This window comes from Marmota flaviventris, chromosome 17, assembly GCF_047511675.1.
Source record: "Marmota flaviventris isolate mMarFla1 chromosome 17, mMarFla1.hap1, whole genome shotgun sequence".
In the NCBI taxonomy this organism is placed as follows: domain Eukaryota; kingdom Metazoa; phylum Chordata; class Mammalia; order Rodentia; family Sciuridae; genus Marmota; species Marmota flaviventris.
The window spans coordinates 33,453,767-33,473,405 of NC_092514.1; the positions used below are offsets into that span (position 1 = coordinate 33,453,767).

Sequence of the window (19,639 nt, forward strand, 5' to 3'; positions counted from 1 at the left end):
CTCCCAAACCCCACCTAAGTCACACTACATCAGAGGTTGAAGAACTCAAATATCCACAGATTAATAAATATAAATGAATGAAGCAAGCTAGATATAAAGAAAATCATGTGGACTCCCTTTGATGTGTTTCTTGTTTTTTGACTTTTGATGGAGAAATGATTAGCACAGGAAAAAGACAATATTTTTAAGAGAAGCCAGTGACCCAGACTTACATACAAAACTTCTTGATGCTAAATGTTGGTTCAAAAAATTTAAATCACCATACAGGTCAAACAAAAAATCTAGAAGCTGAATTCAGTCCACAAGTTTACTATCAGCTCTGGTGAAATATCAGGAGACTTTCTGACCAATGTATATCTCAAAGTTAGTTGAGACAATACTTAGAAGTTAGTTGAGTTCCATGGAATTGCAAAATGTTTGAATTCTAGCCCAAACTTCCATTCAACTTAAGAAACTGATGTTTTCCACCAAAGTAGAAGCAGTGGACCAACACATGTCAAAGATGAGTGGACAGCAAAGGAGGGACCATAGAATGGAAAAATCTGCCTTAAGACCAGTGCTGTTTACTTTAACTGGGTGGAACCCCATAGAAGTAATAGGCAGAAGACCTACGTGCAATAGCAGATGGTACTGCTTTGTAGGATTTTTTTTTTTTTTTTTTGGACCAGGGATTAAACTCAGGGGCACTTGACCTCTGAGCCACATACTCAGCCCTATTTTGTATTTTATTTAGAGACAGTGTCTCGCTGAGTTGCTTAGCACCTCACTTTTGGTGAGGCTGGCTTTGAATTTATGAACCTCCTGCCTCAGCCAGCCTCCTGAGCTGCTGGGATTATAGGCATGTGACACCACACAAGGCTGCTTTGCAGAATTTTAAATATTTTTTTCCCTATTGTTATAGGTTTGATACTAGAATTCTGTTCCTAGTTGCTTCATCCTGTGAGGTGTCACTGGGCCCTACAATATCTCTTCCAGCTTGAATTACAGGGATGTGTCCCAAGAAGTCTATCCTTGGCGAAATGTCTTCCTGGGTCCATCTTTGGGGTGGACCCACTGGAAAACCAGTTTTATTCTGTACCTCCTCTCCATGCCCACATGGAGTGAGTGGGTGTGAGTTGCCAGGTAGAAAGCTGGTTAGGAAGGGTGCCACCCTGGCAACAAGAGCAGAGCAGGAGATCTGGCAAAGAGATGATGATATCCATCTCTGGGCATGGGGTGGGGAAATATAATCACCGGCATGAAAAGGGTGGCAGTAGTTGTAAAACTGGTCCCTCCCACCTTCTCCCATGATTCCATTTCCTCCTCTTTTCCTGAACTCTGTTAGTAATTGTACCCTCTCTGACATACATTTAATTTCTTATCTAGACTGATTCCTTCCTCACATCAATAGACATAAAATTTTCCTTTCTCCCAAAAGAGCTTCCCTAATATTTATTTCCCTCTCAACTTACTGCACCCCACCTTTCCATTGTCGTTGCCCTCTCTAGAATTGTCTCCAATGTAGCTGCCATATTCAATCTTGACTTTTCCACAGCTCAGTCTCATTCACCATCTTCTCTTTGCCTTTCTAGGATTCCAGGAAAATACCCCTTGCTCTACTCCAGTTTTGTGACTACTCTTTCTTTTTCTTCAGCTATGCTTAAATGTTACTGTTTCCAGAGCTCATGCTAAGCTCTGATTGGGCAGAGCAAGCAGAGCCAGGCTTGGACTGGATTTCCACTCCTGCTCGACACACTCAGCTGGTGCTCTTGTGCCCTGAACACCCTGTGAAACTAATTGTAAGCTGCAGCCCAGAGTACTATCCTTGGTCCTTATCTCTTTCTTGCTCTGACCTCTTTTCCTCTGCAACCTTGTTGACTTTCATGTTTCCATCCCTAACCAATGTGACTTATCTAATCTCTATAGACATTTTTCATGTGTCTGCTGGACTTCTCTTCCTGGATTTCCTGTAGACACTCCAAATTTGCCCTGGCTCAAACTGAATTCAGACCTGCTATTTACATACTCTCAAATAGCCTATTTTTCTGTATTCCCTCTCTTGTTTAAGGAACCCCCCGACCCCCGTAGTCTTATTCAACTGAAAACTTCAAGATTCTGTCTGCCTCTTCCCTTTCTGCTGTCTAAGGCTTTTGTTAATCTCCCAAGTGCAATACTGGAATAGCCTTTTAACAAGTTTCCCCATTTCTAGAATCTCTCCCGTTCAAATCACCCTCCTCATTGCCAGCAGATTTTTCTTGACACTGATCTAAGCATATTGCTCCTTTGTTTAAAAATCTATTTTGGCTTCTAATTAAACATATGATAAACTCCAGATGTTCAGGTGTGGCATATAAAACCCTTCATATCCTGACCCAAACCTACTTTTCCAGTCCTACATCTTGCCTCTGATCTCAACATGTTCCTTGTTCTTAACCACATCAGCATGATGCACAGTGGCTTGAACATGATTTTGCCATGTGCTTTAATGTCTCTGTACCTTTGTAGGTGTCTAGAATTCCCTTCTCCAGTCTTTGCCTTGTAAAATCCTATCCACTAGGGATGGAACACAGGACTTCATGCATGTTAAGCGTGCAGTTTATCACAGATCTACACCCCTTAGCCTTGTCACCTCTTCATTCAGGCACCCTGACTCTAATTAACAGCTCACCATTTCTCCAACCATACCATTGGTATTCTAGTAGATTCTCTAAAAGTTGTTTTGCATCTTTTTCACACAACATTATTGAGTTTCTTAAGAGCAAAATTATGTTTTTTTTCATTTATGCTCATATCATCAGCGACTTGCCCAGTTCCTGGTATATGACAGATACTGAATATAATTTTATGATTTTAATTAGGCAGGAAGCTTGAACATCATTTTGTAAAAGGAGTGGTGGTTTCTTTCAGCACAATTTTTAGTGTGTTTCTTTTCTTCAGATACTGAAAGAGTCTCAAGAATGAGACGTTAATGGGCCCCCTTGGAGACAGTTGCTATGTTATATCGCCAAACTTCAGCTCTGTCCCTCTAGGGACATAAAGACTGTGATTTCTCAAATGACTGATTGGTGCCTGAATACGGATTTTTCCAGATATCAGAATTCCTTAAAACCATTGATGATTTTCAATCTACAACCAAGATTATGGTTGCACAGAAGATTCTTATTGTTTTGAATAGCAGAGTTTCCGTGTAAAGGCAAATATATGTGTACTTGTTTTATCTCCTGTGGGTCCCCAAAATCTTGGAAAGCTGCTGAATTATCTTGAAAGCCTGGCGGTGGGGACATCATTTACAGGTTTTGTAGAGAGGCTAGCAAAACAATACTGATGACTGAACCCTTGTCATTCTCTTTAGTACTTGCTGGGTTAAGTGGGAGCCCAGAATGTGTAGTTTTCTTGAAATGAGGAGATGTATATTTGTAGAACCCGTGATAGTAGCTTCTGAGTGGGTGGGAAAGGGATTGGTTCCAACTTCCCTTCAAATACAAGAACTTGGTTCTAACTAGAATCCAAGCAACAAGTTGTCATTGAAAATGCAGTGACTGGTCTGCAAAGGCTGCTTAAGGAAAAGTCTTTGGCTGGATTTCTCGAGACGTGCCAACCCATCCTCCTCGGTTCCTTCCCACCGCCTCCAGCGCCCGTTCTGGCTTCTCAAAAGGCTTAATGAGGTCATTCCTCGGTGGTAGAATATTCAGGGTGTGGGCGCAGGGTGGAAGCCCTCAGCCTCCCTCCTCCGACTGGGACCGATCCCGGGAGGGAGCCCCTGTGGCCAGGAAGGGGAGACCTCAGATGGCCGTTTGTGCTGGCGCCGCCAGGCCTGACGGTGGGCAGTGCCGGCGACTGCGAGGCTGCAAGCAGGGGCCGCAGTAGCCTCTGGACCCGCCCGGGTGGGGGCGCCAGCCGCACCGCACGCGTCAGCGAGGCGGCCCCGTCGGCCCTCCCCCGGGCGGGGCCAGCCCCCGAAGGCGCTGACTCAGCAACGCGAGGGGGGAGTTTTGTCCCTCCGCGGACCCCGTTTCTCTGGGCCTCAGCCGCTACCGAGCGGGTTTCCTTTTTCCGGCGCTCCGGGTACAAGAGCCAGGTTGGGCCACCTAAGCAGCTGACCGTGGTGCAGTCCCAGTGCTCACCTGAAGACCCCTCCGAAAACTAACGTTACCCTGCTGGGCAGCGTGGGCACCATGAACAACGCGGGTGAGGCGCAGCTCTTCTCCGCCGAGTGCCTGGCGGAGTCCTCCCTGGGGGTTCCGCTGGACCCGTGAGGCCCGGCGGCGCGTAGGGCCAGAGGGCTGGGACCCGGGGCGATGCAGGGGATGGAGCTTTCCGGGCGGCCCCGAGCGGCCCGGAGAGAGACAGCATCTTGGAGGAGCATTGGGTAAAAGGCTTCCAGGCTTCAGTGGTCACCTCAGGATGCGCTTACAAAGTTAGACCCGGGACGTGGGAGCCTTGGATCAGCCCGTTTGGTGCTAAAAATCCCGTTTGGTCTCCCAACAGGACTGAATTCGGAGAAGGTAGCTGCTCTGATTCAGAAACTGAATTCTGACCCTCAGTTCGTACTCGCCCAAAATGTCGGGACCACCCACGACCTGCTGGACATCTGTCTGAAGAGGGCCACCGTACAGGGGGCTCAGCATGTGTTCCAGCACGTTGTGCCTCAGGAAGGCAAGCCGGTCACCAACCAGAAGAGCTCAGGTAAGGCTTTGAACTTCTTGCATACTTGACTTGACTTTTTTGACAGTGTCCCAATTTGGTGTCTTACTTCAGAATGGTCTTAGGAGGAGAGAAGTTTGCATTGAAAGAACATGAAAGTCCCTAGAGAATAGACACAGGTAAAAGGAGGCCTAACAATTACCTGTGAGACTTATTTTGGTGATCTGTGACTTCTTCCGTATATTTAGTTTCAGCACTAGAGTGACAAGTTTGGGGTCATCTGTTTGAGCACAGGTCACACTCTATTTTGATATTACCTGATTGCAGCTCCATGTCTTGCAGATGCCTCTGTGCCTTGGTCACAAAACAGACCATGCAAAAATGTTCATGTCCACAATTGCCTAAAAGTGTATATAAATACATGAAATAGAAAACACATAGAAATAGATTTTTAAATAAATTCCTCATAGTTAATGTGCTAATAGGGTCAGTTCTCACCAATAGGTGAGTTCGTAATACAGAAAAAAAAAATTCAGTTCTTCTGCTTTGCTTGTTAAAAAAAAATCTTGTTTTACAATCCCACACCACTCAGAAATAATAGCTCCAGTGAAATATTGGTTATCAAGGGATCTACATATGAACATTCTGACAACAAATGGAGAAAATTCTTTTCTCCATCCAGAAAACACTTTTTCTATCTATATTGACGTAAAGCATATTACTGCTTATCTAGAGTCAGTCAAAACTCATAAAATGCACATTTAACTAATACGGGTGTATTTTATTGTATGTAAATTATACCTCAGTAACACTGACTTTTTAATTTTAAGGGAAAAAAATCATGACCTTACAATAATTAATGTTTTGCTGTGGTAGAAAGTGTGTTAGGGTGATGTGTGCTGTCAGGCTACAAATGATCCAGTTAAATGTCACAGTAATCTTACATAGTTTAGCAGAAAGCCTGAAAATATTAATCTGGAACAAGTCAACAGGTCAGGTTTTATACATTGTGTCACTTTTACTTACAAATAGCACATGAACTATGTACTTTGTTTTCACATTGAATAGTTCATCTAGATTCTCTCTACTTGAAACGTGTATATTTTTATATATATATATATATATATTTATATTTATATATATATGGATATATAAGACATTCATGACTTTTGGAAATATGATTTAAATTTTTTCTTACAAAATTATTCTTGTTCAACATAGAAAATTTGCAAAATACCAACAGGAATTTTTTTTTCTTTTTTTTTTTCTCTGTAAATTTATCAGATCTTTATCCTATGTGTATTTTTAGTATGAGTTGATACCTCACACATTTTTAGATAACCTACCTGTTTTTCTCACTTATCCATATAATGTGAATATGGTTTCATATCTGTAAAAAGTTACAACCAAATAGAAGTCAAAGTTTTTTTCCCTCCAAATTTTCCTTTAGAAAAGAGTGTTAGCTGGGTACAGTGGTGCACACCTGTAATCTCAGAAACTTAGGAGGCTAAGAAAGGAGAATCGAAAGTTCTAAGCCATCCCAGGCAACTTAGCAAGACCTTGTCCCAAAATAAAAAATAAAAGGAGCTGGGATTATAGCTTAGTGGCAGAGTACTTCTAGGTTCAATGCCCAGTATCTCTCTCTCTCTCTCTCTCTTTTTCTCTCACACACACACATACACACACACACACACACACACACACACACACACACACAAAGAGAATTACCCTATATTCAAGTATTCAAAGACTTTCAGGATGTGCACACTATTAATTTATCTTTAAGTGAAGATATTACTCTCATTCCATGCCAGTTTGGGATGCTTAAATAGATCATTTGATTGAATCAGGTTTGGGGTTTCTTTTGTGTGTGTGGTACTGGGGATTGAACCCAGGGGTGCTCTACCACTGATCTACATCCTCATCCCTTTTTGTTTCTTCTTTTGAGACAGGTTTCACTAAGTTGTTTAAGGTTTCACTGCATTTCTAAGGCTGACCTCAAGCTTGCTGTTCTCCTGCTTCAGCCTCCCATGTCACTGAGATTACAGGCATGTGCCACTGTGCTTGGCTCTAGTGGTGTTTCTTTTAGGTGATTTGTAATAGTTTTTTTTTTCCAATTTTTTTTTTAGTTGTAGAACACAATACCTATGTATTTTTAAAAGATATTAAACCTTTACACACTTTGACATACGGTAATTGCTACCTGTCTTTTTGTTTTTAGTGTTTCTGCTCTTTGTGATTTAGTCTTAATTGTCCAAATCTTGTCATGGGTGCAGTGTAGTATTGGGAGATATATTTGAAGCAATATAATCTGTGAGCACTCATCATAATTTCTAGTTTTGCTTTCTTGTTTCAGGGCGATGCTGGATCTTTTCTTGTCTGAATGTTATGAGACTTCCATTCATGAAAAAATTTAATATTGAAGAATTTGAGTTTAGTCAATCTTACCTATTTTTCTGGGACAAGGTATGGGACTGATCTTGGAAGATTCTTTTTGTTTTGTTATCAACCTAGGTAGGGACTTTCTCTTCATTTCTTCCTTTTCCAGTTATAGTCTACCCTTTAATTATAGGTGAAACACCATTTATTCTGATTTCCAAAGAATAAAAGTTGACTCTTATTGAAGGGAGAAGTGTGTATGTGTGTGTGTATGTGTGTGTGTGTGTGTGTGTGTGTGTGTAGATATGGTTGGTGCTGTATATCAAATCCAGGACCTCACACATGCTAGGCAAGAGCTGTACTACTGAGCTATACCCCATCCCCCAGAACTGCTTTGGTTGGTAGGTGCCTTCTTATTGCCATGAAATGATAAATTCACTGGCTTATCTTACTACTTCCTATTTCTTTAAGATTTAAAATTGTGTTTTCCATCATTTCTCTTTTTGACTTCTTTAAGTTACTTGATCTTTTTAGGACCTCATTCTCCTTCTTTGGGTAGTACTGAAAAACAATCACGTTATTCCATTTAAAAATCTTTAAATTGTGTATTATATGTGTACATCAGATGTGTTTTGATTGAAGACTCTAAATTTCAGGTTTTATTTTAATATGAGAATGTATGCACAAACATACAATATGTTGGAATAATTATACAAGTATAAGAAGAGACTTCAAAAAAAAAAAAAGAAGAGACTTCATATATTCTTATGAAACTAGATGCTGATATTTAATTACCAAGTTTAGTGGGGTTTTTTTTCCCCCCTTATTTTTCTATTGGTGCATTATAGTTGTACATAATAGGGACTTTGTTGTTACCTATTCATATATACACAATATAACAATAGAATTTGACAAATATCATTCCCCCAGTATTTCCCCTTCTGTCCCCATCTCCCTCCCTGGATCCCTTTCCTCTACTCTACTGATCTCCCTTCAGTTGTCAACAGACACTACCCCCTACCCTGCCCCAATCTTTTTCTTCCTTTTTCTTCTCTAGCCCAACTTTAGTTTTAAAATACCTATTATGTTGGATCTGTGATAGTTCCATGATTCTTATTGTGTTGATAATGCCAATAAAGTTATTGCTTCTCTCTTTTTAAAATTTTATTTATCTTTCCTTACTCTAGGTTGAACGTTGTTATTTCTTCTTGAATGCTTTTGTGGACACAGCCCAGAAAAAAGAGCCTGAGGATGGGAGGCTAGTGCAGTATTTGCTTATGAATCCTACAAATGATGGTGGGCAATGGGATATGCTTGTCAATATTGTTGGTAAGAGCCTTTCTGTAATGAAACTAAACTAAAACTCAGCCTGATTGAGCTGAGTTGAGCTGAGTTTTAGTGTAGTAAGGAATAGACTGTTTCTTTGATGGTTATATACAAAGAAGAATTCATCTTTAAGAAGAGTATGTAGTTAGATATAAGAATCTTTATTTCACGTTCTCATCTATAAAGTGCCTTTCTTAAATGAGTGATAAGGAGATGGGAATGGTGCGTCAGGAAGAAAAAGGAAATGTTAAATAGAACTAACTTTGCATTAAAAATCTTTTGTCCATTGACATAATAAAAAAAAACACACACACACATTAAGCTGCAACTGTTTGACAGTGTCAAATGGATAAATCTCTTTGAGCTGGGCATTTTGCAAAGTATGATAGGCAAAAAGAATTAATTCTAAAACAGGTAGATGAATATGTACGTGGAAAATATGATTAATAATAAGCACTAGATTTTCTAGATTAGAACAGCAAAATATAGCCTGTTTTTAAAAGCAATAGAGAGTTTTGACAGAATGTCTAACACTAGAGTATACTTTTACTTTATTGAACACTAAAATTTGTTTACTTTTAGAAAAATATGGCGTTGTCCCTAAGAAATGCTTCCCTGAGTCTCATACAACAGAGGCAAGCAGACGCATGAATGATATTCTGAATCACAAGGTATGACATGTGGAGCAGGGTAGGATTGAGTTTAGTGTACTTACCTTAAAACTTTTCTACCTTACACACACATGTAATCTGAATTACTTGGGAGGCTAGGGCAGATGATGGCAAGTTGGAGACCATACCAAGCAATGGAGCACTTGTCTAGCCTGGGATCAGTCCCAAAAACAAAAACAAAAATATCTGGTCATGATGGTGCACACCTGAATCCCACAATTCGGGATACTAAGGCAGGAGGATGACAAGTTCAAGGCTAGCCTGGGCAACTAAGTGAGAACCTGTCTCAAATTTTTTAAAATTACTGCCCCCAACTTTGCCCCTTTTCAGCAGGAAGCAGTTTGGAGATATTGTCATCCCTTTTTCCATGGAAATGGAATGTAGAAATTGACAGTGGGGAAATGTGACAGTGGTCCACTTTATGCTTTGAATATAACCCTTGCTGTTCTGCCACTTCAACTTATTTTTAAAGTGGACATATCTTTCTCTTCCTCTCTCCCAGCTCCTGTCTAATCTCTCCCCCTCCTTAATCTCAGGGGAAATAGGATTACCTTTCTTCCCCATCCTAGGCAAGTTATCTGTCCCTGAGTACACCCTCACCATAGGAATGAAGTAATCCAGATGTTGGGATGCTACCAGAAGATCCCAGAAATAACTATCTCCCAAATTAACAGAGAACATGTGGAATGTAGCCTTTGAGTCACCTCTTTAAAAGCCCCCTGTTCTGTTCTCCTGCCTGTAATCCCAGAGGCTCTGGAGCCTGAGGCAGGAGGATCGCAAGTTCAAAGCCAGCCTCAGTAACTTAGCAAGGTGCTAAGCAACTCAGTAAGACTGTCTCTAAATAAAATACAAAACAGGGCTGGGGATGTGGCTCAGTGGTCGAGTGCCCCTGAGTTCAATCCCCAATACCTCCCGCCCCCCAAAAAAAGTCCCTATTCCTGCTGACAGGCAAGGCAGGAGTCCCTTGTGTTTCTCCTTTGCTGACAAAGCAATACACCTTTTTCCTTTTCCCTGCCAACAAAACAAAACAAAACTTTTTTTTTAAAGGGCTGGGGATGTGGTTCAGTGATTAAGCACTACTGGCTTCAATCCCTCATACCAAAAGAAAAAAATAAAGCCCCTAACTCATTTTTAAAAAGAGTTCTGGTTATTTCAGTGTACACAGTTTTTAAAAATAATTGAGATTTGGAAAAAAAATTTATATCTTTTATTTCTGTTGATTTTAATATTTTCTTATGGATATTCAGGGGGGAAAGTCTCATGCTCAATATGTGCCTCTTGCTTAGTTCTTATACAGATGGGTTGGGACAGCTTTATTTGCTAGTAAAACCAAAGAGAACTATTTGCAAGACTTCCTTAAAGAGTATGCTGAGTTCTTAGGCTTCCCCAGACCACATTAATATGATTTATCTGCCCACTAAAGATTTGATATAATCACAGTACTTTTTTTTTCTTTTAGTACTGGGAATTAGAGCCTCGCACATGTTAGGCAAATGCTCCACTACTGAGCTACATTCTCGTACCTTTTATCGTTTTATTTTGAGACAGGGTCTTGCGAAATTGCCCAGGCTGGCCTTAAACTTATAATCCTTCTCCCTCAGTCTCCAAAGTAGCTGAGATTAAAGATGTGTGCCACCACACCCAGCTTAAGCTGTTTTTTATTGTGTCGGTTATCTTAATGAATCATTTTTTTCTTCACATAACTCATTTTACAAAGAAAGGTTATAAATCCTATAAGGATGCTGCTCTGCTAGCCAGACATCTTTTTTGAGAATTGGGAATTAAGAGAATCTACTATCCTTGTCTCTGAGGCTAAAATTGGATCTGTCATGGGAAAAAGATGACATTTTAAAATAAATACAGATATTCCCCAATATTAGAAGTAAGCTATTTTCTACTGAGGAAACTGGAAATTCTTATCTAAAGGCTAAATGATCATTAGTAGCATAACTTTGGATTTCATTTTGAGTGTGAGGAAGATCCTCCTTAGCATGCTGTTAAATCTCAGACTCTCCTTTATTTTGGGCATCTCTCAAAATTTAAAGCAACAAAATTGAAAATTATATTGGAAGTTGACACAGCCATTTCATAGTGATTTGACAGAGAAGGTGATTTGAACAACTAATAAAATTCCAAATAAAAATATGTAAGTCTAGTGCCATAATCATTTGTTTCTTGCTTTTTCTAAGGGTGAAAGGCATTATGGAATCATGTTTTTCCCAAGTCCATACAAAGAGTACTGTCAATTATAGTGCAGAAACATCTAGTAGTCTTTGGGAATAATCCATGTCTTATGCAAAGTATTTTTTTGTTTGTTCGTTTGTTTTTGTTGTGTGTTTAAGTAGACTCATTGGGGAAAAACATTTGCTTCTGTACTTTTGCTCTGGTCTTGACCAAGTTATACTTAAAAATAGAACTAGCATTGGTCTTACATTAGGCTTATTCACAGTTTGGGTAACTATTGGAGTACTGAATAAGTTTCTATCATAGATGAGAGAATTCTGTATTCGACTACGGAACCTGGTACACAGTGGAGCAACCAAGGGAGAAATCTCAGCTACACAGGACGTCATGATGGAGGAGGTAATAATAATTATCTGGATTTTTATGATTCTTCTAAAGAACTCAGAACATTTGTTAAACTGATTAGAAAGTATAGTCATTACAGTAAATATTTAATTAAATGGAAACTACTTATTTTACACTAAAAAAAATTTGAGATTTAAACTTGATTTTATTTTAGTACAGCTCTTCATTCTTCATTTTTTAAATATTGAACACCTCTGTGAGTTTGGAATTGAGGAAACAAAGATGAGAAAGCCCATTTCTGCTCTTAAGGAGCTCAGTCTCTTGGGGGAAAAAAACCACATGAATTATTATAATAAATCCTGTGCTATAAATAAGTCCTATGCTGAAATATGTGAAAAAGGAATTGGTGGTCTTAGAGGAGGAGTGAATAATTCCTTGAGCTCAAGGTACCTAGGGAGATTTTGAAAGAGCAGTAAGAATTTACTAGGTAAATAATAGGGAAGACCATCTCAGGTAAAGGGAATTGTATACCCAGTGGCATGAGATGTGGGGAATCTTGGGTAGGTGCCAGAACTTTTGGGGTTTTGTAGGAATAAAGATGAGGAACTGTTGATGGTTATATCAGTTAAAATAATGTATTTGAAAACTTTTTGAAAAACTTAAAAAGCATCAAATATAAGGTAGTCAAAGTATTTATTGTCAAAGCAGTAAAGAAATTTTATTACTTAACACTGTCCATATCCAGAATGAATATACATGAAACTGAAATTGCTTTGAGAAAAGAACCTTTTTCAGCCATTGGGCCCATTAGTAGACCTCCTTTTAAGACTGTGAAGTTAAAATGGGTTAATTTTTTTTTTCACTGCAATGGAAAAAAAACTTATCCTTCACTAATGTTTTCCTTTAAATTTTAGAAGAGTAGTTGAAAGCATAGTCTCTGGAGTCAGACTGTGTGAATTTTAGTCTTCTCTTTACCTAAGAGCCATGTCTCCTGGGACTAGTTTCTTAAGCTCTCAGATCTCTGTTCAAGTGTAGTATGTTTAGCCCAGTACTTGACACAATAGCTTTTTCTTCTTACATTGTCTTTCAATTGAATGAATATGAGGTTTAATTTACCACAAGCATTTAAATTATCTCATATTTGCCTTTCTTCTTAAATGTTCCTATTACAGAAAGATGTCTTCGTGTAGCAAGAAAAAAACAGGCTTTGGAGTTAGATGTACGTGGATTTTAACTCTGATTCTATTATTTAACAGCCTATGCCCCATCAAAACACCTCTTCTGGTACCCTAGCCCCTCAGTCCCAGTTGATGACCTCTTTGTGCCCAGTGGCACGGGGCTGCCATGGTGCTTGGCAGGATCTGGGTACAGATTCACCCTCCCTCTCTATGATCTTGGGTAGCTCAGTTAATGTGAGATTGAATTTGAGATTTAAGATAGTTTCCTAATTGGGTTTTATGAGGTCGTATAAGGAATTAAATATAAGTATGCAAGGCACACAGCAGGAGTCTAGTAAATACTAGTTCTCTTCTCTTCACTGCTTGGAATGGTATCTCTTGCATAGGGCATATCTCTTACATAATCTTCCATCATTTATGCTTTAAGATAATGGGAGTACAGCAGGCATGAAAGTTCTGCAAACAGTTAGGGAAAGATCCAAGATAATACTTTTTATAGAACATAAGCTTTCTATTGGCTTGGGATATTTGTTTCAATGATCTTTGGACTAATAATGTATTTAAGATTCACGTCCTAATCGTAGGACTAGTGGAAGAGCAAGTGACTGATAAGAATTAAGGCAGATATATTTTACATTTTTTTCTCCTACTACCAAGTCCTGAGCATAGATGTTTTATAGGATTGTTTACATAATGATTCTCCCCAAACTGTTCACTACAGAATTCTGTGTGGTCGGTTTTTAAATCTTTACAGTTCCCCAAATGACTCTTCTTTATTGAGCCTGACTCTCTGGTAATGAAGAGTCTAGCTTCATTTAAAGCCACAAATTAGTACCTTTGATTTGTTTAGCCTTGTGGGCAAGTCAAAATGATGACTAAATGAACAACCATGAAGCTCAGATTGCTTTGAATGGAATGTTTATGCTGAAGGCATTCTTTCTGAGAGAAGGGCAGATTCTCTGTAGAGGTGATAGACAAGGCAGATCTGTTTTAGAAAAGTGTAGTCACCTCTATTGCAGTATTTTCTCAGTGTGTTCCTTTCCATCTCCAGATCCCTTTAGGATTATTAATGTATACTGTACCAAAACTCCATCTGTTAAAAACAAATCATAAAACAGAGACCAAAAATAATATTTGTCAGTGCTATGAAGGGTCATTTTGATTTGCTTAGGAAATTGTATAGTAGTGGCTCTTAGCTCTTAAAACAATATTTAGGCCTGACGGTAGTGCACACCTGTAATCCCAGCAACTTGGGAGGCTGAAGCGGGAGGAAGTTCAAGGCAAACCCTTGCAAGTTAGCAAGACTTTCTCAAAATAAAAAATTAGCTGTGTGTGGTGGCACATGCCTCAGAAGGCTGAGGCAGGAGGATTACAAATTCAAATCTGCATTTTATTCTAAATTTTTATTTCTAAATGAGGTAAGCATTGTGGGTTTTAAGCTAAGGTTTAATTTTTGCTTCAAGAATATTCACTCTGGGGCTAAGGTTGTGGCTCAGTGGCAGAGAGCTTGCCTAGCATGTATGAGGTGCTGTGTTTGATTCTCAGCACCACATATCAATAAGTAAAATAAAGGTCCATTGACAACTAAAAAAATATTTTAAAAAGAGAAAAAAAATGTTCACTCTGGGGGCCGGGGCTTAAGCTCAGCAGTAGAGTGCTTGCCTTGCACATGTGAGGCACTGGGTTTGATCCTCAGCACCACATAAAAATAAATAAACAAAATAAAGGAATTGTGTCCAACTACAACTAAAAAAAAAGTATGTTCATTCTGAATGTTTTGAGAATAGATGGTATAACAGCAGGATAGGAAGCGGGGAGACCAGATAGGAAGTTAATTCTAGTCACATAGATAAGAGGTTATAGTAGTTTGGGTAGGGTTGGTGAGAGTGAGAATGGAGAGAAGTGAATCAATTTCAGGGTGTATTTTGGAAATGAAACTGTCAAGACTTGCTGATGTGTTGAATGTGGAGGACAAGGAAGGTGGAATATCTGGGTAATGTGGCATGGGGATGTCTTGAATATGTGAAAGAATGCTGCTAGGCAGTTAGGGCAGTAGGGAACCAGTGTGTGGAAAAAATAACAAATGTGAATGAGAGAAATAATATTGAAGAGGAAGATTTCGGAGGAGGGAAAGAACGGATATGGTCTATTAAGTAGTGCTTTCAAACTTCAAGGTGCATATGAATCACCTGGGGATCTTATTAAAATGCAGATTGATAGAATAGGTCTGGAGTAGGGGCAGGATAGTGTGCACTTCTGTATCTTTGATTCAAATACTACTCTAGAAGCACTCTCAGGATCATTATTGAACTATTAATTTTCCACATGAGCACATTGCCTTTACCATCACAGAAAGGCATATACCATCTGGGTGTACCTTTACATGTCATTCTCTGTCAAAAATATATTTAATGCCCCAGAAAGTATCTACTTCTCTGTCTTCCTTTATGGGCTTAGGTGGTTTTTGTTTCATTTGTTTTTAAACAGATCCTTGCCCTTTTTTCATTCTCCACCAGGAAGCAGTAGAGAGCAGCCATTTCTTCACCCCTCATTCTCAGTGTTATCAGTCATCAAGGTCACTTACTCCTCTCCTGTAGCTGGTTCATTAACCATAGCATTTGATTGAATTGCCTTCAAAATTCTTCGATTTTCTGTGACCACTGTAGTGTCTTTGTGACTACTCTGTGATCAGTAAGTCATTTCACCTTTAAGCCTAGTCCCTCCATCAGTTTAAAAAAAAATTGGAATAAATGACTTAAGAGCTTTGTAGCTTTGCATTTTATAATAGAAAAACCTAGTATTTTTACAGTGCATCAGACTTTATTGAACTCTCTTAATAACCCAATATTGCCAGTAAAATGAATATTCTAAGATTCTGCACTTCTGTAGTGTTTCTAGCCACTGAAATCTTTTAGTTTTTCCAGTTTTGCTCCCTTATGGGTAGTTTGGTTATTTTTTAAAAATTATTGTTGTTATTATTATTATTTTTATTATTATTATTTTGTAGGCAGATACAATACCATTATTCTAGGTATTTATTTTTATGTGGCTCTAAGGTTCAAACCCAGTGCCTCATATGTGTTAGGCAAGCACTCAACCACTGAGCCATATCCCTAGCCCCTAGTTTGTTTTTTTTGTTATTTTGTTATTTTTTTTTTTTTTGGCACCAGGGATTGAACTCAGGGACACTGAACTACCAGCCACGTCTCCAGTCCTATTTTGTGTTTTATTTAGAGACAGGGTCTCACTGAGTTGCTCAGTGCCACACTTTTGCTGAGTCTGGCTTTGAATTTATAATCCTCCTGCCTCAGGCTCCTAAGCCACTTGGATTATAGGCATGTGCCACCTTGCCCAGCTAGTTTGTTTGGGCTATTTTTTTTAATATTTATTTTTTAATTTTAGGTGGACACAATACATTTATATTACTTGTTTATTGTTTATTTATTTATTTTTATTTATATATGACAGTGGAATGCATTACAAATTTTTCATATCTCTGGTTGTATATTCAGTATATTCACACCAATTCATGTCTTCATACATGTACTTTGTATAATAATGATGATCACATCCTACCATCATTAATAACCCCATGCTCCCTTCCTTCCCCTCCAACCCCTCTGCTCTATCTAGAGTTTGTCTATTCCTCCCATGTTCCCGTTTCCTATCCCACTATGAATCAGCCTCCTTATATCAAAGAAAACATTCAGCATTGATTTTTTGGGATTGGCTAATTTCGCTTAGCATTATCTTCTCTAACTCCATCCATGATTTTATTCTCTTTTATTGCTGAGTAATATTCCATTGTGTATATATGCCATATTTTTTTTTATCCATTCATCTATTGAGGGGCGTCTAGGTTGGTTCCACAGTTTAGGTATTATAAATTGTGCTGCTATTAACATTGATGTGGCTGTGTCCCTGTAGTATGCTGTTTTTAAGTCCTTTGGGTATAGACCAAGGAGAGGGATAGCTAGGTCAAACGGTGGTTCCATTCCCAATTTTCCAAAAAATCTCCATACTGCTTTCCATATTGGCTGCACCAATTTGCAGTCCCACCAGCAATGTATGAGTGTACCTCTTTCCCCACATCCTCGCCAACACTTATTGTTGTTTGTATGCCTAATAGCTGCCATTCTTACTGGAGTGAGATGAAATCTTAGAGTGGTTTTGATTTGCATTTCTCTAATTGCTAATGATGATGAACACTTTTTCACGTACTTGTTTATTTTTATGTGGTGCTGAGGATCAAACCCAGGGCCTCGCACATGCTAGGCAAGCACTCTATTGCTGAGCCACAACCCCAGCCCCATAGTTTGGTTATTTTGAAACTAACTTTCAACCTTTCCTCCTTTCTGATCTGCCTAACAAAATAACTCTTAAAGGTTCTCACACTTCTAAGTAGTGGTGACGGACTTTCACCTATTGCATCTTTTTCTTCTCACTTGACTCTCTTGTTTGTCTCCCGGATTTAGTCATGAGTATGGGAATTGACTCAGTCCCAGATTGCAAATTTATTTGTCTTTTTAAATTGGGATCGGTATATCCCCCCAACCCCGCCCCCGTGTTCTATGTCTTGTGCTTTGCCCTTTCCCTATCCTGATTCAGTTATTTATCATCTTAGACTTCCACGAATCATTTAAAATAAATCTCTCTGCTGGAGGAAAATATTTTTAGAGACCATTTCAGTATGGCTCCTTTATAAAATTAGATTTGAGAGTTAAGGCCTTTTTCTCTTATTTATATTCTGCCTTCTACAAGATGTATTTAAATAGAAACAGGAATTGCGTTTTTTTCGATACCAAGGGCAGCTTTTCTGATTGGTTTTAAGTTGGTAGAGATTGTTTTTAAATTGATTGTAATTCCTTGATAGAAAGGGATTACATATGCTTAGCTACATAGGACGATTAGTTTAAATTTCCAGTTAAATTAGCAAGAATATAAAATCTTAAAATCAGAAGCCATATGGCCCTAACAGGCAGGTATAGATGCAGTGTATCTCAGCATGGCTTTTCTTGAACCTACCTCCAGTCAAAAGTGCAAGAGAAGGATCTCAGTGAGTCAAAAAAATTAGAAGTTTTTCCAGTAATCTGTATTTAAAGGAATAATTACAAACATTGACTTCTTCTGTTTTAATTTTTTAAAAAAATTCAAAATCAGTAAGACCACATTTATAAGCTATATAAATAGATTGGGGAGTTGGGGGGAAAACAGTCAGTTCCCATTTGTCACCGTGCCATATATCTCTCTGCCTTCAGTATTTCAGCATTTTGGAAAGTTCATATTCCCTTAGTCTGCCCACTTTACTCTGTTTTAATACCTTTTTATTAGGTTGGGATTGACACTTTTGATCTGAAATCACAAGTCATACATTCAGTAAATATTCCACATGTACCTGGCACCGTTCTAGGCATTAGGGATTCAATACTGAACAAAACATTAAAATCCCCACCTTTGTGTAATTTACTTCCTAGTAGAGAGAGACAAAATATATAGGAAGAATAATATGCTCATATACTTTCATAAGTGTTATGGAAAAAAACAAAGTAAAGAGCTGGACACTGAGGCACATACTTGTAATCTCAGCACTTGGGAGGCTGAAGCAGGAGGATCACGAATTCGAGGGTAGACTTGGTAATTTGGCAAGGCCCTGACTCAAAATTTAAAAAGAAAGGGGTAACTGGGGATGTACCTCAGTAGTAAAGCATCACTTCACCAAAAAATAAAATTACAAATAAAGGAGAGGAAGATCAAAAGTATTCTGAGATTATGGTCATTCTGTTATTTTATTCAGTTCTCTATATTGACTTGTGTTCAATAGCCAGTATCTTTTGTTTTGTCCTGAATGCCAAGTGCATTTTGTGAGAAGCAGATGACATTCCTGTGTTACCCACTAGAGAGCAGACTTGTATATCTAAAGTGCACTGATGGTTTGTACCATTGAGAATAAGCAATGTTATTTCAGAACAGCAGTTTCTTTTCAAGAAAATGTAGTGCCAGGACCTTGGAGATTCTACTTTAGGAGATTTTTAATCAGAGTTTAGTTAACTAACTATATTTGAGGGTTGGGGATGTCATTCAATGGGGTGGAGTGCTTGCCTAGCATAAGTGAGGCTGTGGGTTCAATCCCTAGAGGGAAAAAAAAGAGTATTATTATTTGATTCATAGTTAAATATTCCTTCCAACGTGTTATACAAACTGATTTAAATATGAATGTTTGGATAATTTACAGTTATGGTAAACAAATAATATAAAACAAAGCCACATATTTCAAGTTACAGAGTTTTACCAGAATCTAAGAGGAAGGAATGTCACTCTTATCTTCACGTATATCTTAAATGTATATTTGATAAAATTCAGATTTATAAAGCATATGCAGTAGGGCTAAATGTTGTTTTGCAAAAGGATTCACCATAAAATTCATTAAATAGCAGAAACAAAATGTGAATTCCTCTAATGCTTTTTTTTTCTTTTTTCTTTTTTTTTTTATTAATGGTGCTAGAGCTAGAACCCAGGGCCTTGTGTACACTAGGCAAGCACTGTACTTCTGAGCTGCTTCCCCAGCCCCTCTGATGCTTTTTTTGAGAGAAGAAGGGGGTAACTTAATACTTTTTACCTAAAGCAGGGAGTCAAATACACAATAAGATACTATGAAAACTATAGTAGAAAACATTCATATCTATCTTTAAAGTATATTTAAAAGTAAACAGATAGATATTCACTTAGTTCTCTTAATCGTCATTGGGCCTGGCCTTAGATTCCCCCTTCTTTTGGTCAGGTCCTTGATTTACCATCCTTGGATAACTGAGAATTTATCAAAATGGTTTCATGAACAAATATACACATATGTATGTGACAATAATTAATAGTTGAAAAATACTATTAGTAGTATATAGTATTAGTCTATAAAACCTTCCTACTCTAAATATATTC

At 38.4% G+C, this 19,639-nt stretch overlaps 1 protein-coding gene across 1 annotated transcript in view; it reads left to right on the forward strand.

The window, feature by feature from the left end:
• Positions 1–4,001: 4,001 nt before the first annotated feature.
• Positions 4,002–19,639, forward strand: part of Blmh (bleomycin hydrolase) — a 47,338-nt gene continuing 31,700 nt past the window's right edge. The window contains exons 1-6 of the mRNA XM_027924509.2: positions 4,002–4,167; positions 4,468–4,665; positions 6,980–7,089; positions 8,190–8,331; positions 8,911–8,999; positions 11,490–11,582. Coding sequence (XP_027780310.1) covers positions 4,155–4,167; positions 4,468–4,665; positions 6,980–7,089; positions 8,190–8,331; positions 8,911–8,999; positions 11,490–11,582 — 645 coding nt within the window. The 5' untranslated portion in view covers positions 4,002–4,154. The remainder of the gene's footprint in view (positions 4,168–4,467; positions 4,666–6,979; positions 7,090–8,189; positions 8,332–8,910; positions 9,000–11,489; positions 11,583–19,639) is intronic.